The sequence below is a fragment of the Pezoporus occidentalis genome, unplaced genomic scaffold (assembly GCF_034315485.1).
Source record: "Pezoporus occidentalis ecotype Australia unplaced genomic scaffold, CSIRO_AGI_Poc_V1 ctg290, whole genome shotgun sequence".
Lineage (NCBI taxonomy): Eukaryota > Metazoa > Chordata > Aves > Psittaciformes > Psittacidae > Pezoporus > Pezoporus occidentalis.
The window spans coordinates 411070-428606 of record NW_026914830.1 but is presented as its reverse complement, the minus strand read 5'-3'; the positions used below and the strand labels follow the sequence as shown (position 1 = coordinate 428606).

General features: G+C 55.9%; 1 protein-coding gene across 4 annotated transcripts in view; it reads right to left on the bottom strand.

Annotated features, from left to right (window-relative positions):
• The window catches only part of EPHB2 (EPH receptor B2), a 98468-nt gene extending 81552 nt beyond the window's left edge, over positions 1–16916 (bottom strand). For 3 of the 4 annotated variants that reach the window (XM_062626338.1, XM_062626336.1, XM_062626339.1), the window contains exon 1: positions 16758–16904. In XM_062626338.1, coding sequence (XP_062482322.1) covers positions 16758–16842 — 85 coding nt within the window. In that variant the 5' untranslated portion in view covers positions 16843–16904. Of the gene's footprint in view, positions 1–16757 lie in introns of all 4 variants that reach the window. The other variant, XM_062626340.1, reaches the window with a different exon arrangement.
• Between the last annotated feature and the right edge of the window lie 621 nt (positions 16917–17537).

The following is a 17537-nucleotide window of genomic DNA, read 5'->3' as shown; positions in this document are numbered from 1 at the left end:
CTTTCACAGGCCACACTTTGACCATCTAGGAAGACAACTGCTTCAACCAAAACTAAGCTCAGAGTAGAAAAGTGCTTGTGACAACTGCACATACAATGGCAATGCATGAGAAATGGTAGGAGAATGAGCAGGCAACACATATTTTATTGTGAGTGGCATGAAGTGAAGCAAGGTAAGAAGGGAAAACTATGGAAAAGCCACGTTTGGCATAGCTGAAGGAAACAAAAAGTTATGGCGGTGGAGTTCTTTTAAGCATCTAGTCAAAATGTTAAATAAAAAGGGCAAAATTAACAGAAACAGAGAAAAAAAGCATTGACAATTGCCCAGGAATGGAGACGTTGCCACCTTTCTGAGCCCTGCCTCAGCACTGCATCACTTGCAGGCTGATTAATCTGGTAATCATCTGCCCTGCTTGCGCTCACAGCTTCCCTCTCTGCTGGTCTTCACAACTGCTTGTGAAGGACGGCCACGGCCGGCCTGTGTCTGTATTAGAAAAGTAGGATGTTATTTCCATAGCCCCCAGGAGGACGGGGCTGCTTCCTCCCACTCCTAACACAGGATTCCTTAGCTCATACATAACTAATGACCCAGGGACCGTCTGGCTGTAATTCTCTTAAACATCACACACGCTGTTTGCAAGCAGCCAGCAAAGAGCCAAGACTTTGTCCACGGCTGGAACAGATGTGTCAGGACCACACGGTGACCAAACAGCTCCTCTCTTTCCCACAGGTACAATGGCCTCATTGAGGTGAGAGAAGCCGCTGCCATCATTTATCTTCATTTCTGGGTTTTTCAGTTATGGCACTTTCATAAACAAGCCCAAGGAACCATGAAGACAAGAAATTCCCACATGACACCTCCACAATAGGTTGAAAAATCAAATTCTGGGGCTAGCAATGAACATCAACTGGAAGAAAACCACAAGAAAGCTTCACAGCTCCAATACTGGCCAACGTCTGCATGAATACCTTGGGCAGTGGAGCAAACCCATGCAGCTCTTTCCAGCACCATGATTTGTGTTGATGATAGAGGGATGGTTCTGTTACTGCTGAGCAGGGGTGCACTAGAAGCTGGGAGGAGACACAGCCAGGACAGCTGACCCCAACTGACCCAAGAGGGATTCCAGACCATAGGATGTCATGCTCAGCATAAAGTTATGGGAAGAAGAAAGAGGTGTGTGCGTGGGGGGGATATTGGGAGTGATGGTGCTTGTTTTCCCAAGTCAACATTACACATGATAGAGCCTGCTCTGGAGATGGCTGAACACCTGCCTGCAATGGGAACCAGTGGATTAATTCCTTATTTTGCTTTGCTTTACCTCAACCCATGAGTTTCTTAGTTCTTCTCTTCCAGTTCTCTCCCCCATCTCATTGAGCGGAGTGGGTGAGCTGCTGTGTAGGGCTCAGTAGCCAAATGGGGTTAAACTTATGGCAATGGGGAAAGGGAGAACTAAGAAAATCAAACACATTTCACAGTGACAGACTCAAAAGACTTCAGGAATTGGCAGGCAAGAGGCCATGAGGGGATGTCTGGGAGAAGAAGAAAGCTGGGAAGTCCTTGCAGACACCAATGCAGAAGCGCCTCAGTGCAGAAGGAGGATCACGTTCAGTAGGTGCCCTAGGATGACAGAGTGATGCAACAGTAGGCATCCAAGGTCTTGCTAAGCCTGAAATCACTTCTGGGAGAATAATGAAAACGCTGATGTAATTCAAATCATAAAGAATTAAAGAACAGGAGTATAATTAGCAGCAGTCAACATACTTCGACAGGAAACAGGTCTTGTCAAACAAATCTGATTTCATTCTTCACTGAGATTACAAGTTTGATTGGTGAGAGTAACCGTGTACAAGGCAGGAGGCTTTCTGCCTACTGGAAGCAGGAGGCGTGACGGCAGCACGAGGAGCAGAGCCAGCCCTGCCAGCCACAGCTCAGTGGCTGCTGGGACGTGCAACTCCCTGTCGCCCGAAACATGACAAAGGGATTAAGAGCTGATGAGCTGGCGGGTTCCAAGTAACAGTTCCCAGCGCTGGGTCTCAATAGGCTCTGCAGGAACCAGCCCCAGTTTCATTTCTGCCTTACAGTGATGGAGAGGGATGAAGGAAGCTGATGTTATCTTATGCTCTTCCAGGTTCGCAGAGCATCCTCCAGTAAAAGATATGGGATTCATCTCCCTTGGCATTCACCATATGTAAAAACAGTGCTCCCACTTTAATGCAGTTGTTAATTTTCTACAGATAGGAGCAGCAGAGAGAAAAGGGCCTCTGAGGACAAGGCAGATGATCTAAAACAGCCACTCCAGGCAGGTGGACCAAATTGCCCTCTGCAGGATGCTAAGGGAGGGGGTCTTGCTAAGAGCTTATATTAGAAACCCCCCTTTTGTGCTGGTGATTAAATTGACCAAATCATACTCGTATTGGGGGGTGGGAGGGGCAACAGTCCTTCCAGTAAATTAAAGTTTGTTGGGAAAAGCACCGGAAAGCCTGGCCTCCCCCAGGAAACCCCTCTCGAGCTGGTGTGGCACCAGCCAGGAAGAACTCCAGATGGTCCCAGTGACACGGTGGCAGTGATGGGGTGGGTGCCCTGGCACTGCAGCACAGATGCTGCTCCCACCCGGCAGATGCTCACTGTGCATGAAGCAACAGGACTGCCTCAAGGGTCATCAATAGGACTGCCATTCCCGCTCCTTGGGAGCCAGCAGGATTAGGGCTAAGTCTGGGTGGGCAAACAAACGCCAGCTTTACTCTTCTTTCTCCTCCAGAGCAGCAGAACAGTGGGTTTAAGGTTTCCAGGAGACAGATGATCGTCCCATGCAGGAGCACCTACAATGTTCCATAGAGGAGCTGCCCCAAAACACAACGGAGGTGTGCGCAGACCTGCCTCAAGGAGGCACCAGCCAGGACAAGGAACACGCTCATCACCACCCACATCCATCCATCCATCCATCCATCCATCCACCCACCCACCCATCCATCCATCCATCCATCCATCCATCCATCCCCTGCCACGAGACCCCCCAAAGGGTGAACAACAAAACTTGGAGTACCCCAAGAAAAGCCTCACAGTTGGGATCAAACCAGGAGCTCTTCTGCATGTGAAGGTAAAGGTGGGTAGAAAGAGACCACTCGATGCCCAGCCCAAGCTATAGGATTTTTCAACAGCTTTTAGGAACTTGCTCACACCACAGCACAGACAAGACAGGGAGCTGCAGGACTCCCAGGTCCTTGCCTGTCCTGAGGCTCAGGAAACCTCTCCAGCACGCCAGCAAGTAGCAAATCCATCCAGGAACAGCCCTCAGCAATTGGGAGGGAGCAGCTGCTGTTGTCAGTGCTTTCTGGGCTTGTCACGCTGCCTCTTACCCCCTGCCTCCCCAGCCAGATCCTCTGACATCCAACACCGCCTCTGCCAAGCCAGACACTGGGTCCCCCCCACCAGTGCAAGCAGGAAAGCCATCCTCTGGGGGTTCCTCTAAAGCAGGGCCTCCCCCTACCCAAAGAAAAGACTTAGTCAAAGCAAATGCCAGACCCATTAAGAGCAAAAGACCTCACAGCCAACAGAGGAATGCCTGGGCCTGATGGACTGTTTATAGAGTCTTTTATAGGAAGGATGGGTAACCTAATCCCAACTACAACATTTTTTATGCTGCTCTATGAGGGTTCAGCTGTGATTAAACTGTTGGCACGGTCCCATGGCACATAAAACCATGGAGACCAGCAAGTCTCATCCCTGCCAGAGCCCTGCAAACGCAGGCAGCAAAAGTATGCTAAGCATTAAAGGCCAGTGAGCCTCACCACAGGCCATCCCCGCTTGCACCTCCAACAGGCTTTGCTGCTTTAAGAGACCCAAATAAAAGCAACTCAGCGCTGATCTCCATTGAGTATTTATCCCTGATGCAGTCCAGAGGAGGGCAAGGGATAACCACCCAGAAGCTGGATGCAGGAGAGGCAACTGCCTTGTGAAAATGTGCTGTTAGCAGTGGGCTTCAGCATCCTTCTCTCCTAGAAGCAGTCCCAGGGTCAACACAGAGCCTCAGCCACTCTCCTAAGACACTGGGTGAACCCCACAGCAACATTTGCTGAGCAGTTAAAACACTGGATCTTGAGCCAAGTGCACTAAACTGAGATGATCCAAGGGGTTTGTCCCTGCTCTCCACACCGGACTGGAGCAGAAACCATGGTCCCCAGCACAGACAAGGTCCCCCCTTCCCAGGGGGCCAGCCTCTAGGCAGAGGATATCCAAACACCTTCCCCTGGCTCAAGCAGATGCTGACCCAGGAGCCACTGTGCTGGGACAAAGCACTCCCAGGGTGCTCCAATTTGATTTGGAGGGAGAGAAACTGGAGGAGCCCAGGCTTGGCACAGAGTCACACCAAGCCCAGAGCAAAGCCCCCACTTCCAGACCCTCAGGTTAGCTGGAAAGGGGAAAAGAGTGAGGGATCTGGGGCAGGAACCCCTCTGCCGCAAGGCATCAATGAGGACAGTACATGGGATGTGCGGGGTCTTCCTTGGCACTGCTGGTGGATGGGATTTCTCCTGGCATTTTAAACATGGTTGTTTCATTTTATTGTCACAGAATTGGAGCAGAACCAAGGCTTGGGTTTGGTTCTTTCTGTTGGCTCGGCTGACTCATCCATCACTGTGTCTTGTCACTGTCATGATACATCCTGGCGTGACACATCATCCCCTCCAGAGCCACACACACCCATTCCATATGGGCTCCCAACACTGACCATATGAGGTGGCCTTTCAGAGTTGAAGCTCTGGAGCACATCGAGCCCAAGAGCCTACCACCGATTTCAAACCCTTCTTCTGCATCAAACACCACCACCGCAGGAACCCTGCACGAAGCATCCCCAGCCACAGCAGCCAAGAGAGGGATGCGTCCCTCTGCACAGCCGGGCTCTTTATGTGGGATGGGACTTTGCCAGCAGTTTTATTTTAGCCCTGTGCAAACGTACAGCACATTCCTGTCGCTGAAGGGAAGGAGATCCTGCAGCGCTTTAGGACGCCATCACCTGAGCCCATGCACCCGTAGTCCCTGATGTGCCACGTGCAGGGTGATGGGCACCCTGATGGAAACAAGCTGGGTGGGAATGCCACCACGGCTCAATGAGCACCCTGGGAGACCCACAGGCCGAGCCCTTCTCCACCCCTCTGGCCACTGAGCACTTCAAGGCTGCTGGACGACACACCCAGGGCTGACCTCCCGAATCCACTCTTTTCCCCTTTTCCCTCCGTAGCCCACACACCAAGGACCTCCCAAACACGCACTGAAACACTGGGTCGGCTTCTCAAGGGCTCAGCACCCACAAGGGAGCTCGAGACGTATTTGGCATCCCAAATTATAGGGAAGCACTTACCCTTGAGGGGGACCTGCCGCACGTTCCCCAGCACAAAGCCACAGGGGCAGCCCTCGCTGTGCCATGGGGACACATGGGCTCCATCAGTCCCTCCTGTTGGTCCTCAAACGTGCCACTCCCAAGCCTACCGCAGTCCCTGGCAATGTCCCTCCACATCCCTTGCTTTCCAGTCCTAAATTCAAGCCCCCACCTCCCCACAGCCCCACCTTTTCCTACACAGAGACATATGGTAGAGGATGGGAACAGCAAAGCAGCACCGCGAGAGCCAGCCTGGAGAAGCTGCACTTCACCCCAGCCCCACCGATAAGCAAAGACGAGCTCCTGCAGCAATGCTAAGGGGTGAAAGCAAACACCAGGAAGGAATTGGGCTGCTCGGCTTCTGGGACATGCCCCTTTGTCCCCCATGTCCCACCAGGATGGGGACAGCCACTTGTTCTGCCCCACAGGTACCAGCCTGGATGCCCTCCACAGCAAAGCCTTACTTGCATGTGTTGGTACCTCCTGCCTGCCCCATGACTCACCATAGCCCAACGGATGCCAGGAGACCCTCCCAGCCACTGCTCAACCCAAGGGGGAGCATCAGCCACCTCCTGGAGCGATGCAAGGTTTATCCAAAGCCAGGATCAGAGACCAGACGACAAATGGGAGCAGCTGCCAGTAAATGCAGCCTTTCCAGGGGATCTGTGTGTATCCAAAGCTGTCGCTCTCGAGCCAGAACAGGTGCCTGTCACAGCAGAACCATGGCAGCTATTCAATCTGAAGGCACAGACTTTAACATCAGACCCCATCCTTAGCAGCTTCTCTGCACTCCATTTTGCCTTGGAGAAAGGAAGGTGAAGAGTCAAAAGGAGGAGAAACCCAGGTATACGAAGCGCAGGCTCTGCAGCACAGCCACACCACCAGGCATCTCTCCATCACCAGACGACGCTCAGAGAGGATCTGCCCCCCATGACAAAGCCACATCACCCACCATCACCCAGGGTGAGCTCCCAGCAGCACCCACCTACCCCAGGTCAGCTCCATCACCCACCTGAGCCAGGCTGAACCCCTCAGACACAGGGCAGACCCTGTGCTGCTGCTCAACACCTCCTACCAGCCACACACCGACCCCTACCAGCGCTGCCAACATCCTAATTAGCACCTTCCCTGGGCCTGCCCTGCTCCCCACTGCTCTGCATCTGCCCAAGGACTGTCTCTGAGGTTGCCCTAAGGTAGAGCAGATGAATGGGGACAAGTCCTGGAGGTGCTTAGCACCCCTTCCTCTCAACGTGCTGCTCCAGCCCATGCCAATGCTCACTGCCCTGCTGTGCCTGCTGTCAAAGGAGCTCCACGCAGCATCATCCACGCCTCTGGTTTTATTCTTTTTGAGCCTCCAGAGCAGTGCTAACACACAGCAAGGGTGGAAGAGCAGGAGGGTCCTTGTTACATGGGGATTATCCCTCCCCACTGCAAGGCAGGGAAATTAAGGGATAGTCCCCTCCTTTATCCCAGTTTTGGCATGGACAGGACAGCTCCAGGCTCTGCCCAGGGAATGCATCTGCCTAACCTGTCCCTGGTGGGGCTGCTCCATCCACCCCTTTGCTGCCACAGCATCACAGGCACCCCATGCCAGGCAGGAGCAAGCTCAAAGGGGCAAAGATCTGAATCCCACCACCTGACACACTCCAGCATCAGGCAATACCCTGACACCAGCCATTCCCCACAGCAGGGACCAGCAGCCACACTCTGCTCCATAGGGAAAGAAAACAATCTTATCATAGAATCACAAAATCATGGAATGGTTTGGGTTGGAAGGGACCTTAAAGCTCATCCAGCTCCAACCCCTGCCACAGGCAGGGACCCCTTCCACTAGAGCAGCTTGCTCCAAGCCCCTGTGTCCAACCTGACCTTGAACACTGCCAGGGATGGGGCAGCCACAGCTTCTCTGGGCACCCTGTGCCAGCGCCTCAGCACCCTCACAGGGAAGAGCTTCTGCCTAAGAGCTCATCTCAGTCTCCCCTCGGGCAGGTTAAAGCCATTCCCCTTGGCCTGTCCCTACATCTCTTGTCCCAAGCCCCTCTCCAGCTTTCCTGCAGCCCCTTCAGGCACTGGAGCTGCTCTCAGGTCTCCCCTTCAGGAGCCTTCTCTTCTCCAGGCTGCCCCAGCCCAGCTCTCTCAGCCTGGCTCCAGAGCAGAGCTGCTCCAGCCCTCGCTGCATCTTCACACCATCACCACCTTCTCTCCCTCCCAGATCTGTGCCTGTTCCTGCACCAGAGCAGAGAAGCAGCCACATCCTCACTCACATTTAACACACAGGTGCTCTTGGTGTGCAGCTTGCGCACACATAGGCTGGGGATGCACGCATCAACCCAGCGCTCCTCACCTGCAAGGGCACTCTGCAAGCAAACGGGAAGTGGTGGGAATCCTGCAGGAGAGATCCACAGGAAATGCTTTCCACAGCGCTGACACACTGCAATTAACTCCATGCAGCCTGGCCAGCCCCTTCTCTGCAGGCAAAATACGCGTACCCCTCGCTTTACTTCATTCCTGCTGCCCCCAGTTCATCCCTTTCTCCTGCTCGCTTTGTCCCCTGACACCAGACCGGCTTAAGAGAAACCAAAGGCACAGATTTATGACGTGGGGCTCACGGTGAAGGTTTCCGAGTTGCAGTTGTGGGGCCTGGAAATGGGATTTAGAAGCCAAACGAATCATGCAACACGACTGCGACCTCTGCGCGGCGAGACGCGACCCCTCACGTGCTCCAGCCCATCGCACACCCAAGCATGTGGCGTGCACTGGCTGGCTCCCCTGTAAGGACCTGGGGCTTCTTCAACCTCCTTGCAGCTGCACCCAACTCATTCAGCAGTCCCAGCCCTAATACTTTCCACCATACCTTGCCTTAAACCAGCAGCACGTGGATTTGTCAGTCCAGAGCATCCCTGTCTCTTACTCAAGACCACAAACAGCTTATTCAGACACATCCTCAGAAGAGGTGGTAGATACGGGTTAAAGCCACGGTCCTGGGCATGTCCTAGGACCAAGCCCTCTGTTTAGGTCATTCTGTGAAAGCAAAACACACCTGGATGCATCTTAACAGCCCACCCCTGTCAAGGTTGTCCTCAGACACATCCCAGCCCTCTAGTCCCAGTGAGCAAGCCAAGCCAAAGCACTTGGGTCCAGTGGCCACCTTGCATGAATGAGTGGCCTCCTGGCTCAGGAAAGCAGGACATCTTCTGGAGACCAAAAACGATCCAAGAACTCCTTGTCAGAGTGCCTTAATCAGTCCTCCCTTGCCCTGAGAGGCTCTGGGATAGGAAGAACCTGGAGTGCCACACCATGGTGCATGGGATGCTCCTCATCCACAGCCTCCCACAACCCCTATACACCAGGGCTGCAGAGGATGGAGATGCCATCTCTCCCCTGTATCCCTGTATCTGCTGAAGTTGTTCAGGCTCACAGAGGGTCTGGATACAGGGTCCAGGGGGTCCAGCCCCTGTTCCACCCTCCCTGCCTCTGCTCTCCCCCTCTTTTTCACCGCACCAACCCTGCAACGATGACCCCTGCAAGCCATGCCGAGGATGCGCAACCAGAGCTCACCAGGCTCCGGCACGGCCCCGCACACTTTAGGAACGAGCTTTTGGGAGCTGGGGTGACACTTCCCGTGGAGCAGCACTCATTTCAGCCTGCTGCTGGGCACACACACCCCACAGAAGGCAGCTACAGGCAGCTTGCTGCCCCACATGCGACAGCCATCACCTCTACACAGTTTGTCCGGTCTGAGCCCGGTGTCCCTTAAGCCCGGGTGGGAGCAGAGCCCTTCGAAGGCAGCCCCCGACCACCTCCCCCTCCTCTCCCATGGCAGGGGCTCGGCAGCCAGCACAGGCTGCCCAGGAGCCCGTCCCTGAAGCCCATTGTTCCCTTTGTCTGGCCCTTTGAGCACAAGCCGGCGCGACGAAGCATCCCCTCCGCCACGGGGACGTTCACACGCTCGGCCGCCCTCGCCACCCCCCGAACCCGGTGCTGAGCTCCCCTCCCTGATGCTCTCACTCTCCCAAAGGCAGAAAGGGCAAAGGGGAGCGCCAACGGGCATCTTCCAGGGTTCCTTACCCTTGCCCAGCCACCCTGCTGAGCTAAAACCAGGAGCCTGCGGAGGGCTGGAAGGCATTCGCACACCCGGAGCTTCCATCATCACAGCCAAGGCTGTGAGCACGTGAAGCGATGCAGAACCCCACGGCACTTTGCCTCAGAAGCTGTGGAAAGCCAAGCTGGGAGTTGTGGGGGAACAGGGCCCCCCATCAAGCCCCCATCCAGCACTGGAACCTGGAGAAGGCACCTTTCCCTTCGGCACAGCCCTCCAATGACACATCTGTGACAGGAGGCTGAGCCAAAGGGATTCCTGGTTTCCCTCCCACCACGAGCAGCACACGAGGGGGATGCTCAGGGAGGAAGCACAGAAAGCACCCTGCTTTCTTCAGCCCAGCATCGAGGGCTTCCTGATGCACCCGGTGCCAGGGATACACAGGGGTAGGCTTCACCCTGCCCAAGGCACTCCTGCCTCCACTCTCCACTGTTCCTTGCTTTAAACCTGCTACTTCAGAACTCAAAAGCAAGTAAAAATACGATAAAAGAATGAACAGCCATCCCTCCATCACCCTCTTCCTCGCAGTTCCATGTCCCCCACAATCTGCATCTTCCCCGAAGCCCCCCCCAGCCCTGTACCTCTCCTGCACAAGTGTCTTGGCCCTCCTTTCCCAGCCTTTCCCAGTTCTCAGTTGATGCTTTCAAAGAGCCATCCACAATGACTTTAAGATCTCTTTCTTAAAATGCTAATAAGTAATTTAAAGACCGCCACTGTGCATGCATGGGTTTAGGGTAATTTTTTTCCTGTGAATCCCTTTCCATTCATCACTGACTACATTTAATCTGCCACTTTATAGCCCGGTTATCCAGTGTCATGAGATCCTTTTCCAATATTTTAAAGACAACTGTTGTTTTTACCATCCTGAATCATTCCGTATAATCTGCAAACTTTCTTGCCTCCGAGCTCCCACCCCTTCCCCATGCATTTATAAGTACATCGCACAGCACAAACCTCACGCTGACCCCCGTCCAGTGGGAAAACTGACTCCTTTGTTTGCCCCTCTTTAAGCAGATTTTAATCCATGAGAGCCCTTCCTCTAAACTTACAGGGCTGGAGTCTCCTGGATCACCCAAGGAGCTCCTCTTAAAGGATGCTCATCCCAATACTCATTGGACCAGTTTATTTTCACTTCGGCCATCACTTGAGGGCCATCTCTCAGCCCTGCCCTGGAGAGGAAAACTCCTTGGCAGGAGTGCCCTTGGCCATGGCCATCTGGGGAAGTGCACGGAAGCAGTTCCCATCTCCCCACTTGCTCCATGCTGGTTGGGTTTACCTTCCCAGTTCCCATTTGTTGAAGTGGAATTTGGGGGGGGGGATAATTAGTTTCTCCTCCCAAGTCATTTTCCGAACTCCTCTCAGCCTGACAGAGCTGGTTTCACACTCACTACACCACAGGCTCTGATTTTCTCTCTTGTTCTCTCCTTTTAATACAGCTTCCAATAGCTGAAGAACTCTTTTTTACCTCCAGCGGCCTCCTTCCATTTGCCATTTCACCAAGATTTATGTACAAAAACCCCAACCAAACCTCACACGTTAAATGGCCACATCCATTTATTCTGAGTTTTAATATCATTTCCTCCATCACGTGCAAGTGCGTCCCTATTTCAGCTTCTCCCTTTGGCGACCTCCTTCATTTTGCCTTACTTGCAAAGCGTTACCATGCAGTATTTTTGCAGTCGTTTTACAGTATGATGCTGCCATACAGAAAAGTGCTGGTCATTTTATGGATGCACTGATCGGCCTCTGAGCTAAAAACCTAATTTGTTAGACCGACTGATAAAACTCCACCAACTTTTGGAGCTCACCAGCCCCTTTATCTCCCTTAACGTCTAGCAATCAGTGCCACAATTCAGGGTAGAGGGGTAGCGGGGACCAAATGCTGCTGCCTTCATCCCTGAGCATGGAAACTCAGAGAGGGCAGACAGCACAGCGCTCCTTCATTTCACCAACAGCCTGGTTTCTGTTGGAAGGGACCTCAAAGCTCGTTCAGTTCCAACCCCTGCCACAGGCAGGGACACCTTCCACTAGAGCAGCTTGCTCCAAGCCCCTGTGTCCAACCTGCCCTTGAACACTGCCAGGGATGGGGCAGCCACAGCTTCTCTGGGCACCCTGTGCCAGAGCCTCAGCACCCTCCCAGGGAAGAGCTTCTGCCTAAGAGCTCATCTCAGTCTCCCCTCTGGCAGGTTAAAGCCATTCCCCTTGGCCTGTCCCTACATCCCTTGTCCCAAGCCCCTCTCCAGGTTTCCTGCAGCCCCTTCAGGCACTGGAGCTGCTCTCAGGTCTCCCCTTCAGGAGCCTTCTCTTCTCCAGGCTGCCCCAGCCCAGCTCTCTCAGCCTGGCTCCAGAGCAGAGCTGCTCCAGCCCTCTCAGCATCTCCATGGCCTCCTCTGGACTGGCTCCAGCAGCTCCACGTCCCTCTTGTGCTGCTGCCCCAGAGCTGGATCAGGGCTGCAGGGGGGGGTCTCCCCAGAGCACAGCAGAGGGGCAGGATCCCCTCCCTTGACTGCTGCTCACGCTCTGGGGGTGCAGCCCAGCACACAGGGGGTTCTGGGCTACTCACCCCCATCCTGCTTTGCTTGCAGAGCCAGCACACCCTGCACAGCCACCCCCATGCTTGCACCCTGGCACAAAGTGCCATCCATTCATTCAACACATCCCTAAAACACCTGATACCAGTATGAAGTTGGTATTGATACATCCCTGCAACACACATGTGGGGCACCTCTGCTCCCTCCTGGCCCCCAAGGGGTCCCTGCCAGCCTCCAGCATCCCCAGCGATACTCGCTCCCTGTGCTGCCTGCATCCCTGGGTACCAGCCAGGGCAGAGCCTGCTCCTAACCCTCCCAGGCGCTGCCTCTCCCTCCCTCCTGCCTGGCTGCACGTCAGCACCTTATCGCAGGAGGCCCTGTGGTTACCCCCTTATCTAAGGCTGAACTTTTGCCTCCGAGGATCTCCCTGCTACCCCCATCCCCACACGATGCAACAGGCAGCCGCACTTCATTCTGATGTCTCTGCAAGCCAGAAGCCAGGTTTGGGAGGGACTGCAAATCAGGATGGGTCTTTCCTGGTAAAATAAAGCCCTTTCTATGGAACAGGACCCCCATACCCGCTCCCAGACACAAGGATGCAGGGTCTGTGAGGGTGCTGGGACCGGAGCGGTCGGCTCAGGCTCCAGTTTAACACAGCTCCAGTTCAAGTCACACAAAGGCACTCAGGCCTTGGGAGCTATCGCAGCATTCAGTATTTACTCAGCTCCTCAAGCAGGTTTCGCAGCCCCGCTGGTGCCCACCCCTCTTTGCAGCCAGCTCAGGTATGTGTACACAAAGGACTAGTGCAAGCAGATCCTTAGCCCGCCTGCAAAGGGGACCGCTGCTCCCACCCTTGGGGAACAGCCTCCAAGCCCCTTAGAAGCATCCCCAAGGCACCCTTCACATCCCCAGATCCCTCTGCAGACAGCATCAGTGGTCACACCACCTCCAAGCCATGGTTCCCTACAGCCCTGTCCCCTTGGCATCTCCCTCCTGCTTTGATCACCCAGAGAAGCTGGAAATACAGCAGGGATACGGGAGCAACTACTGCTTCAGCATGGGAAAAGCAGAGTGGCAATGCCAGCTCCACAGATGTTCAAATCAGGCACCAGTTCATTTGGTCTCTAAAAGGAGTTCTCCCTGTTGCTGCCTGGTGTGACCTGCAACCCCAAAGATATGGCTCAAGTCTTTCTCCACTGAGACCATGAACCTGGACCCAACAAGGCACAAGTCAAACCCTGTGGTCGCTCCAGCCCTGGGCCTGAAGAAGGCTATGGAGGTGCTCAGCAGCAAGTCCTGACCATGTGTACAATAGAAGTAACCACATTTTAACACTAAAGTATGTTACAGAATACATAAAATACAGTATACTGCATAGTATTGACATGCATGCAGTATAATAAATGTATATGTGCACATTATAATACATTATTAACCACGCAGAAACACAAAGGTCCTGTCTCCAGCTTGCTCAGCGGATGGGGCACCCGTATTCATGCCCCAGAGATACCCGATGCAGGCGAGGACATTGTCCTGCCCCAGCACCCGTCCCCAAGCCCATGGCCGAGCTCAGGATCACGACTGCCGGGCACAGAAGGACGATCAGCACTAGCCAGGATGCTGTTTCCCAGCGCAATTCCCACCAGGAGATGCTCCCTCGCCCATCAGAGCCCACTGCTGCGTCCCAGGGCACCTGCACCCTCACAGATATTAGGGCCACCTTGTCCCTCCTTTCCCGTGTTTCGGCTCTCCTCCAGCCCTCGGGAAGCCTGCCAATGCCACAGGGCTTATGGAAAGTTGACTCCAGCAGGGTGAGGAGCACCTCTGGGGGCTTGCTCCTGCCTCGCACACGAGTTACAGCCGGGCTGCTGGGTTTAAAATACCTTCAGTGCCCTTCCCAGCGCACCCCGAAAACACCTTGGAAGCATCAGTACTCCAGATACACGTGCAGCATACACCAGCAGGAATACAAAGAGGAGCCGTGAGTGAGAGTGGCACCATTACCAACCAGTGTGGGCTCCAGACCCTGCCCGGGCTCCTTTGTTCTTGACTTTCTGGTTTTAGTTTGGGGTGGTTTTTTTGTTGTTTCTAAAAACACACTAAAAAAGAACTTTTCCTTTCAAAAGCCTGAACTTTCTCAGCTGCCGATACGTTACCTTGCAACAACTGCACGCAGTCCTTCACCTCTGCTTTATGTACATTGTCATCCGCCTCCCCGTTTTCCATATTGATTTATGGTTTACGTCCTTTTCACATTCCCTTTTAACAGCACCGGTTTTAACCAAAGAGCCTTCCCTCCCGAGCCCAAGCCATGCATTCTGCCGGCCACTCGGTAATCAACTTCCAATTTTCATGCACATTCCTGTTTATATTTCCTTCCCTATCGGCTTTGTTTCTAATTAAGGTTTGTTAAATGCAAGTGAATATATAGCATACAGAGAAATATAAAGCATGTAGATAAATAAACACCCCACACACAGGCACACTGACTAAAGGCTGCACTTTCAACCACGGATCCCAAAGCACTTTGTCATGTTCATTAACAAAACCTTGCGGCTCCCTTGGGAAAGATGCCGGTATTATTTTACGCCTTGTAATTAGGAAAACTGAGGCACAGAGGAGACAAGTGAAATTACCAGCATTAGAGAAAAGCTCCGTAGCAGAGCTGAAAACAGGACGCAAGAGGCAGGATCCCCAGGCAAATAACCAGGATGCGGTTTTCCCCCTTTTTTGCCCCCATTTTGGCTTTGGGAATCTGCCGGATCTGGTGATGACAGCATGGGGAGCATTGCCACCATGGAAGTGCCTGTGGCCAGGGTGATGTGGTGGGGTGCAGCCCTTACCTCCTTGGCCAGTGGCTGCCAGGTAAGTCTGCCTGCACCAACGGGGCCCAGGGCATCTGGAGATGCAGGCAGCCACTGCATCCAAGCATGCCATGGAGCTCCAGGAAGAGGCAACTCCCAAAGGGGAGGAAGGAGCAGTGGTGTTCCTAGGGAGAAGCGTCCCACACTCTTTTACCGTATCAGCTCTCCAGAATCCTTTGCAAGTAGGGAAAGGCTGGGACATGGTAGGTGGTTGCCCGCACCAGCACTGCAAGCGACCACTGCAACCCCATGACACACATACCATACAACAGGAGGCAACAGCAGGGGCAAAGGGAGGACCCCACTGAGCCTGTATCAACGCATTCAGCCCCAGATGGGGACAATCACTGGAAGCACAGGGCTTGGTCCTCCATTGACCATCTCCCTGGGAGCATCCCCACCCGTGGAGAAGCACACCTTCTGGTGATCATCTCAGGTGGATGAAAGCCCCCGCCAGTGCTGGCCGGCCCCTCATCCCCAGATGTATATTCCTCATCTCTTGGGAGGAGCCCAGGTGCTCCTGCATCCAGTCCCTGCTGCTACTGCCATGATGGTGGGAAAGTCACCCACTCCTCCACGCAAGCAGGCCAGTGTGCCAGGAGCGGGTCACCAACCCACAGCGCTGCCCGGCAGCTCCTCTCAGGGTGCAGGAAGCGCAGGGTGGGGTGATGGTGTCACCCTGTCCCTGCACAAGGTGCCAGCTCCATCTCCTGCTGTAGTCAGCACCAATGGCTCTGCACAGCCCAGCCAGCTCGGCCCCGCTGGCCAGGCACAAACCCCATTGTCAGTGTCAGCCACACCAGCCGATGAGGCCAGATGTCCCACGTGGACATGTATGCTCCCACAAACACGCTCACCACCCCAACCCTTCCCCCCCACCATAATTAAAACCATACCAGGCTCATTTGAATAGCATAGCTGGCTAGCGCTCTCCGCTGCAACGTAAATAGTCCTATTTATGCCAAGCTCCCATATTGTAAATATCACGATGTATAGCTGGCCAACCTATGAGTCATCTCCCAAAACTCCAACTTAATAAATGGTGCCTCATCCATGTTCCAGACAAACATCGCCCGTGCGGCTCCCACCGGCCGGCGCCTCCACACCCCGGGCCAACGAACCGGGGGGACCACAGGGACCTCCCGCAGCGGGCAGCCACCCGTGGACCGCGCTAGCTCCGGGATGAGCCGGGTTCCGGCCGGACACGATGCCCTCACCCCTGCCCAGCCCCGCTCCCCGGCGCTGCCCGGGCTGCAGGCTCGGTCGGGGTGGGCTTGGGAGCGGGAGGACGAGTCCGTCCCCCCCACACCTCCCCTTTCCTGGACCCCACGACCGGGCTCCCACCCAGGACCCTCCCCAGTGGAGCTCCCCACCTGCCGTTGCTTTGTCTGAGCACCGGGGGAAGGCGGCGGGGAGCCGCGAAAGCCACGCCGCCAGCAGGGAGCTGCCCGGGAGCTCGGGGATGCCGGCACGGCCTTGCTGAGCTGCGCCCAAAAGCTGCTTTCTACCCGCAGCGGGCACGGAGCGGCGGAGCCCGGGCATCCCTCAGAGCTCCCGGGGACCGGCCGAGCTGCCGGCGGGGGGATGCCCGCGCTAGCGAAGGGATGGCGGGGAGACGGGCTACGAGACCGAGGGGCTCTGGGGACGGCGCTGGGGGGGGGGCGGCGGCGACACACAAGGGGCCCCTGGCTCGGCACCGGGCTCCGGCGGCGGCAGCACTTCCCAAACTTCACCTCCCTGCAGCGCTGGAGGGGTGCGGTGGGGACCGGGGGGGGGGGGCACACACAAAGTGCCGCCCCCTCCCCTAAAAAAAGGGAGAAAAAACACGAAGTGGGGCTCGCCCGGCCCCACAGCGGCCCCTGCCTCTCCCCCCCCCCCTTTTTCCTTACCTTCCACGGCGGCGAGCAGCGGCAGCAGGGCGAGGGGCAGGCAGCAGAGCCACAGCGGCCCCATGGTGCGCGCCGGGCCGGGCATCAGAGGCGGCGCGGCCGGCGCTCCATGGAGGCGGCGGTGGGGAAGGGGGCGGGGGGGGGGGGGGGGGGGGAAGCGGCGGAGCCGAACCGAGCCCCTCGCTGGGGCTGGGGCCGCCGCCGGCGCGGGCACGGCCGCGGGCACGGAGCGCACCGCCGGCCGGGCCGAGCCACCGCCGCCGCCGCGCGGGGGAGCTCCCAGCGCCGCCCGCCCCGCCCCGGGGAGCCGCTCGGCCGGCGGGGGCTGCGGCCGGCTGGGCGGCGGGCGGCGGCGGCGGCGGTGGGGAGGGGTGCGGAGGAGAGCGGAGGCAGAGCGGAGGAGGGCGGCGGGCGGAGGGCGGGCGGCGGCTCCCCCCGCGCCGCGATGGTTCCTCCCGGAGCTGTCGATCACCCGCAGAAAGCCGCGGGTTCAGTCCAAATCTGCCCCGCCGGGGCCGCCGCAGGCGGGCCGAGCCTCTGCCCGGCAGCGCACCCCGGGCTGAGCATCCCTAGAGCCGGGGAGAGAGGGAGGTGGAGGAGGGTGAGCTGGAGTGCGCTGCTGTGATTGCTGGTGTGTGCTGGGTGTGAGCTGGTGTGTGCTGGGTATGAGCTGGTGTGTGCTTGTGTGCACTGGTGTGATTGCTGGTGTGTGCTGGGTGTGAGCTGGTGTGTGCTGGGTGTGAGCTGGTGTGTGCTGGGTGTGAGCTGGTGTGTGCTGGG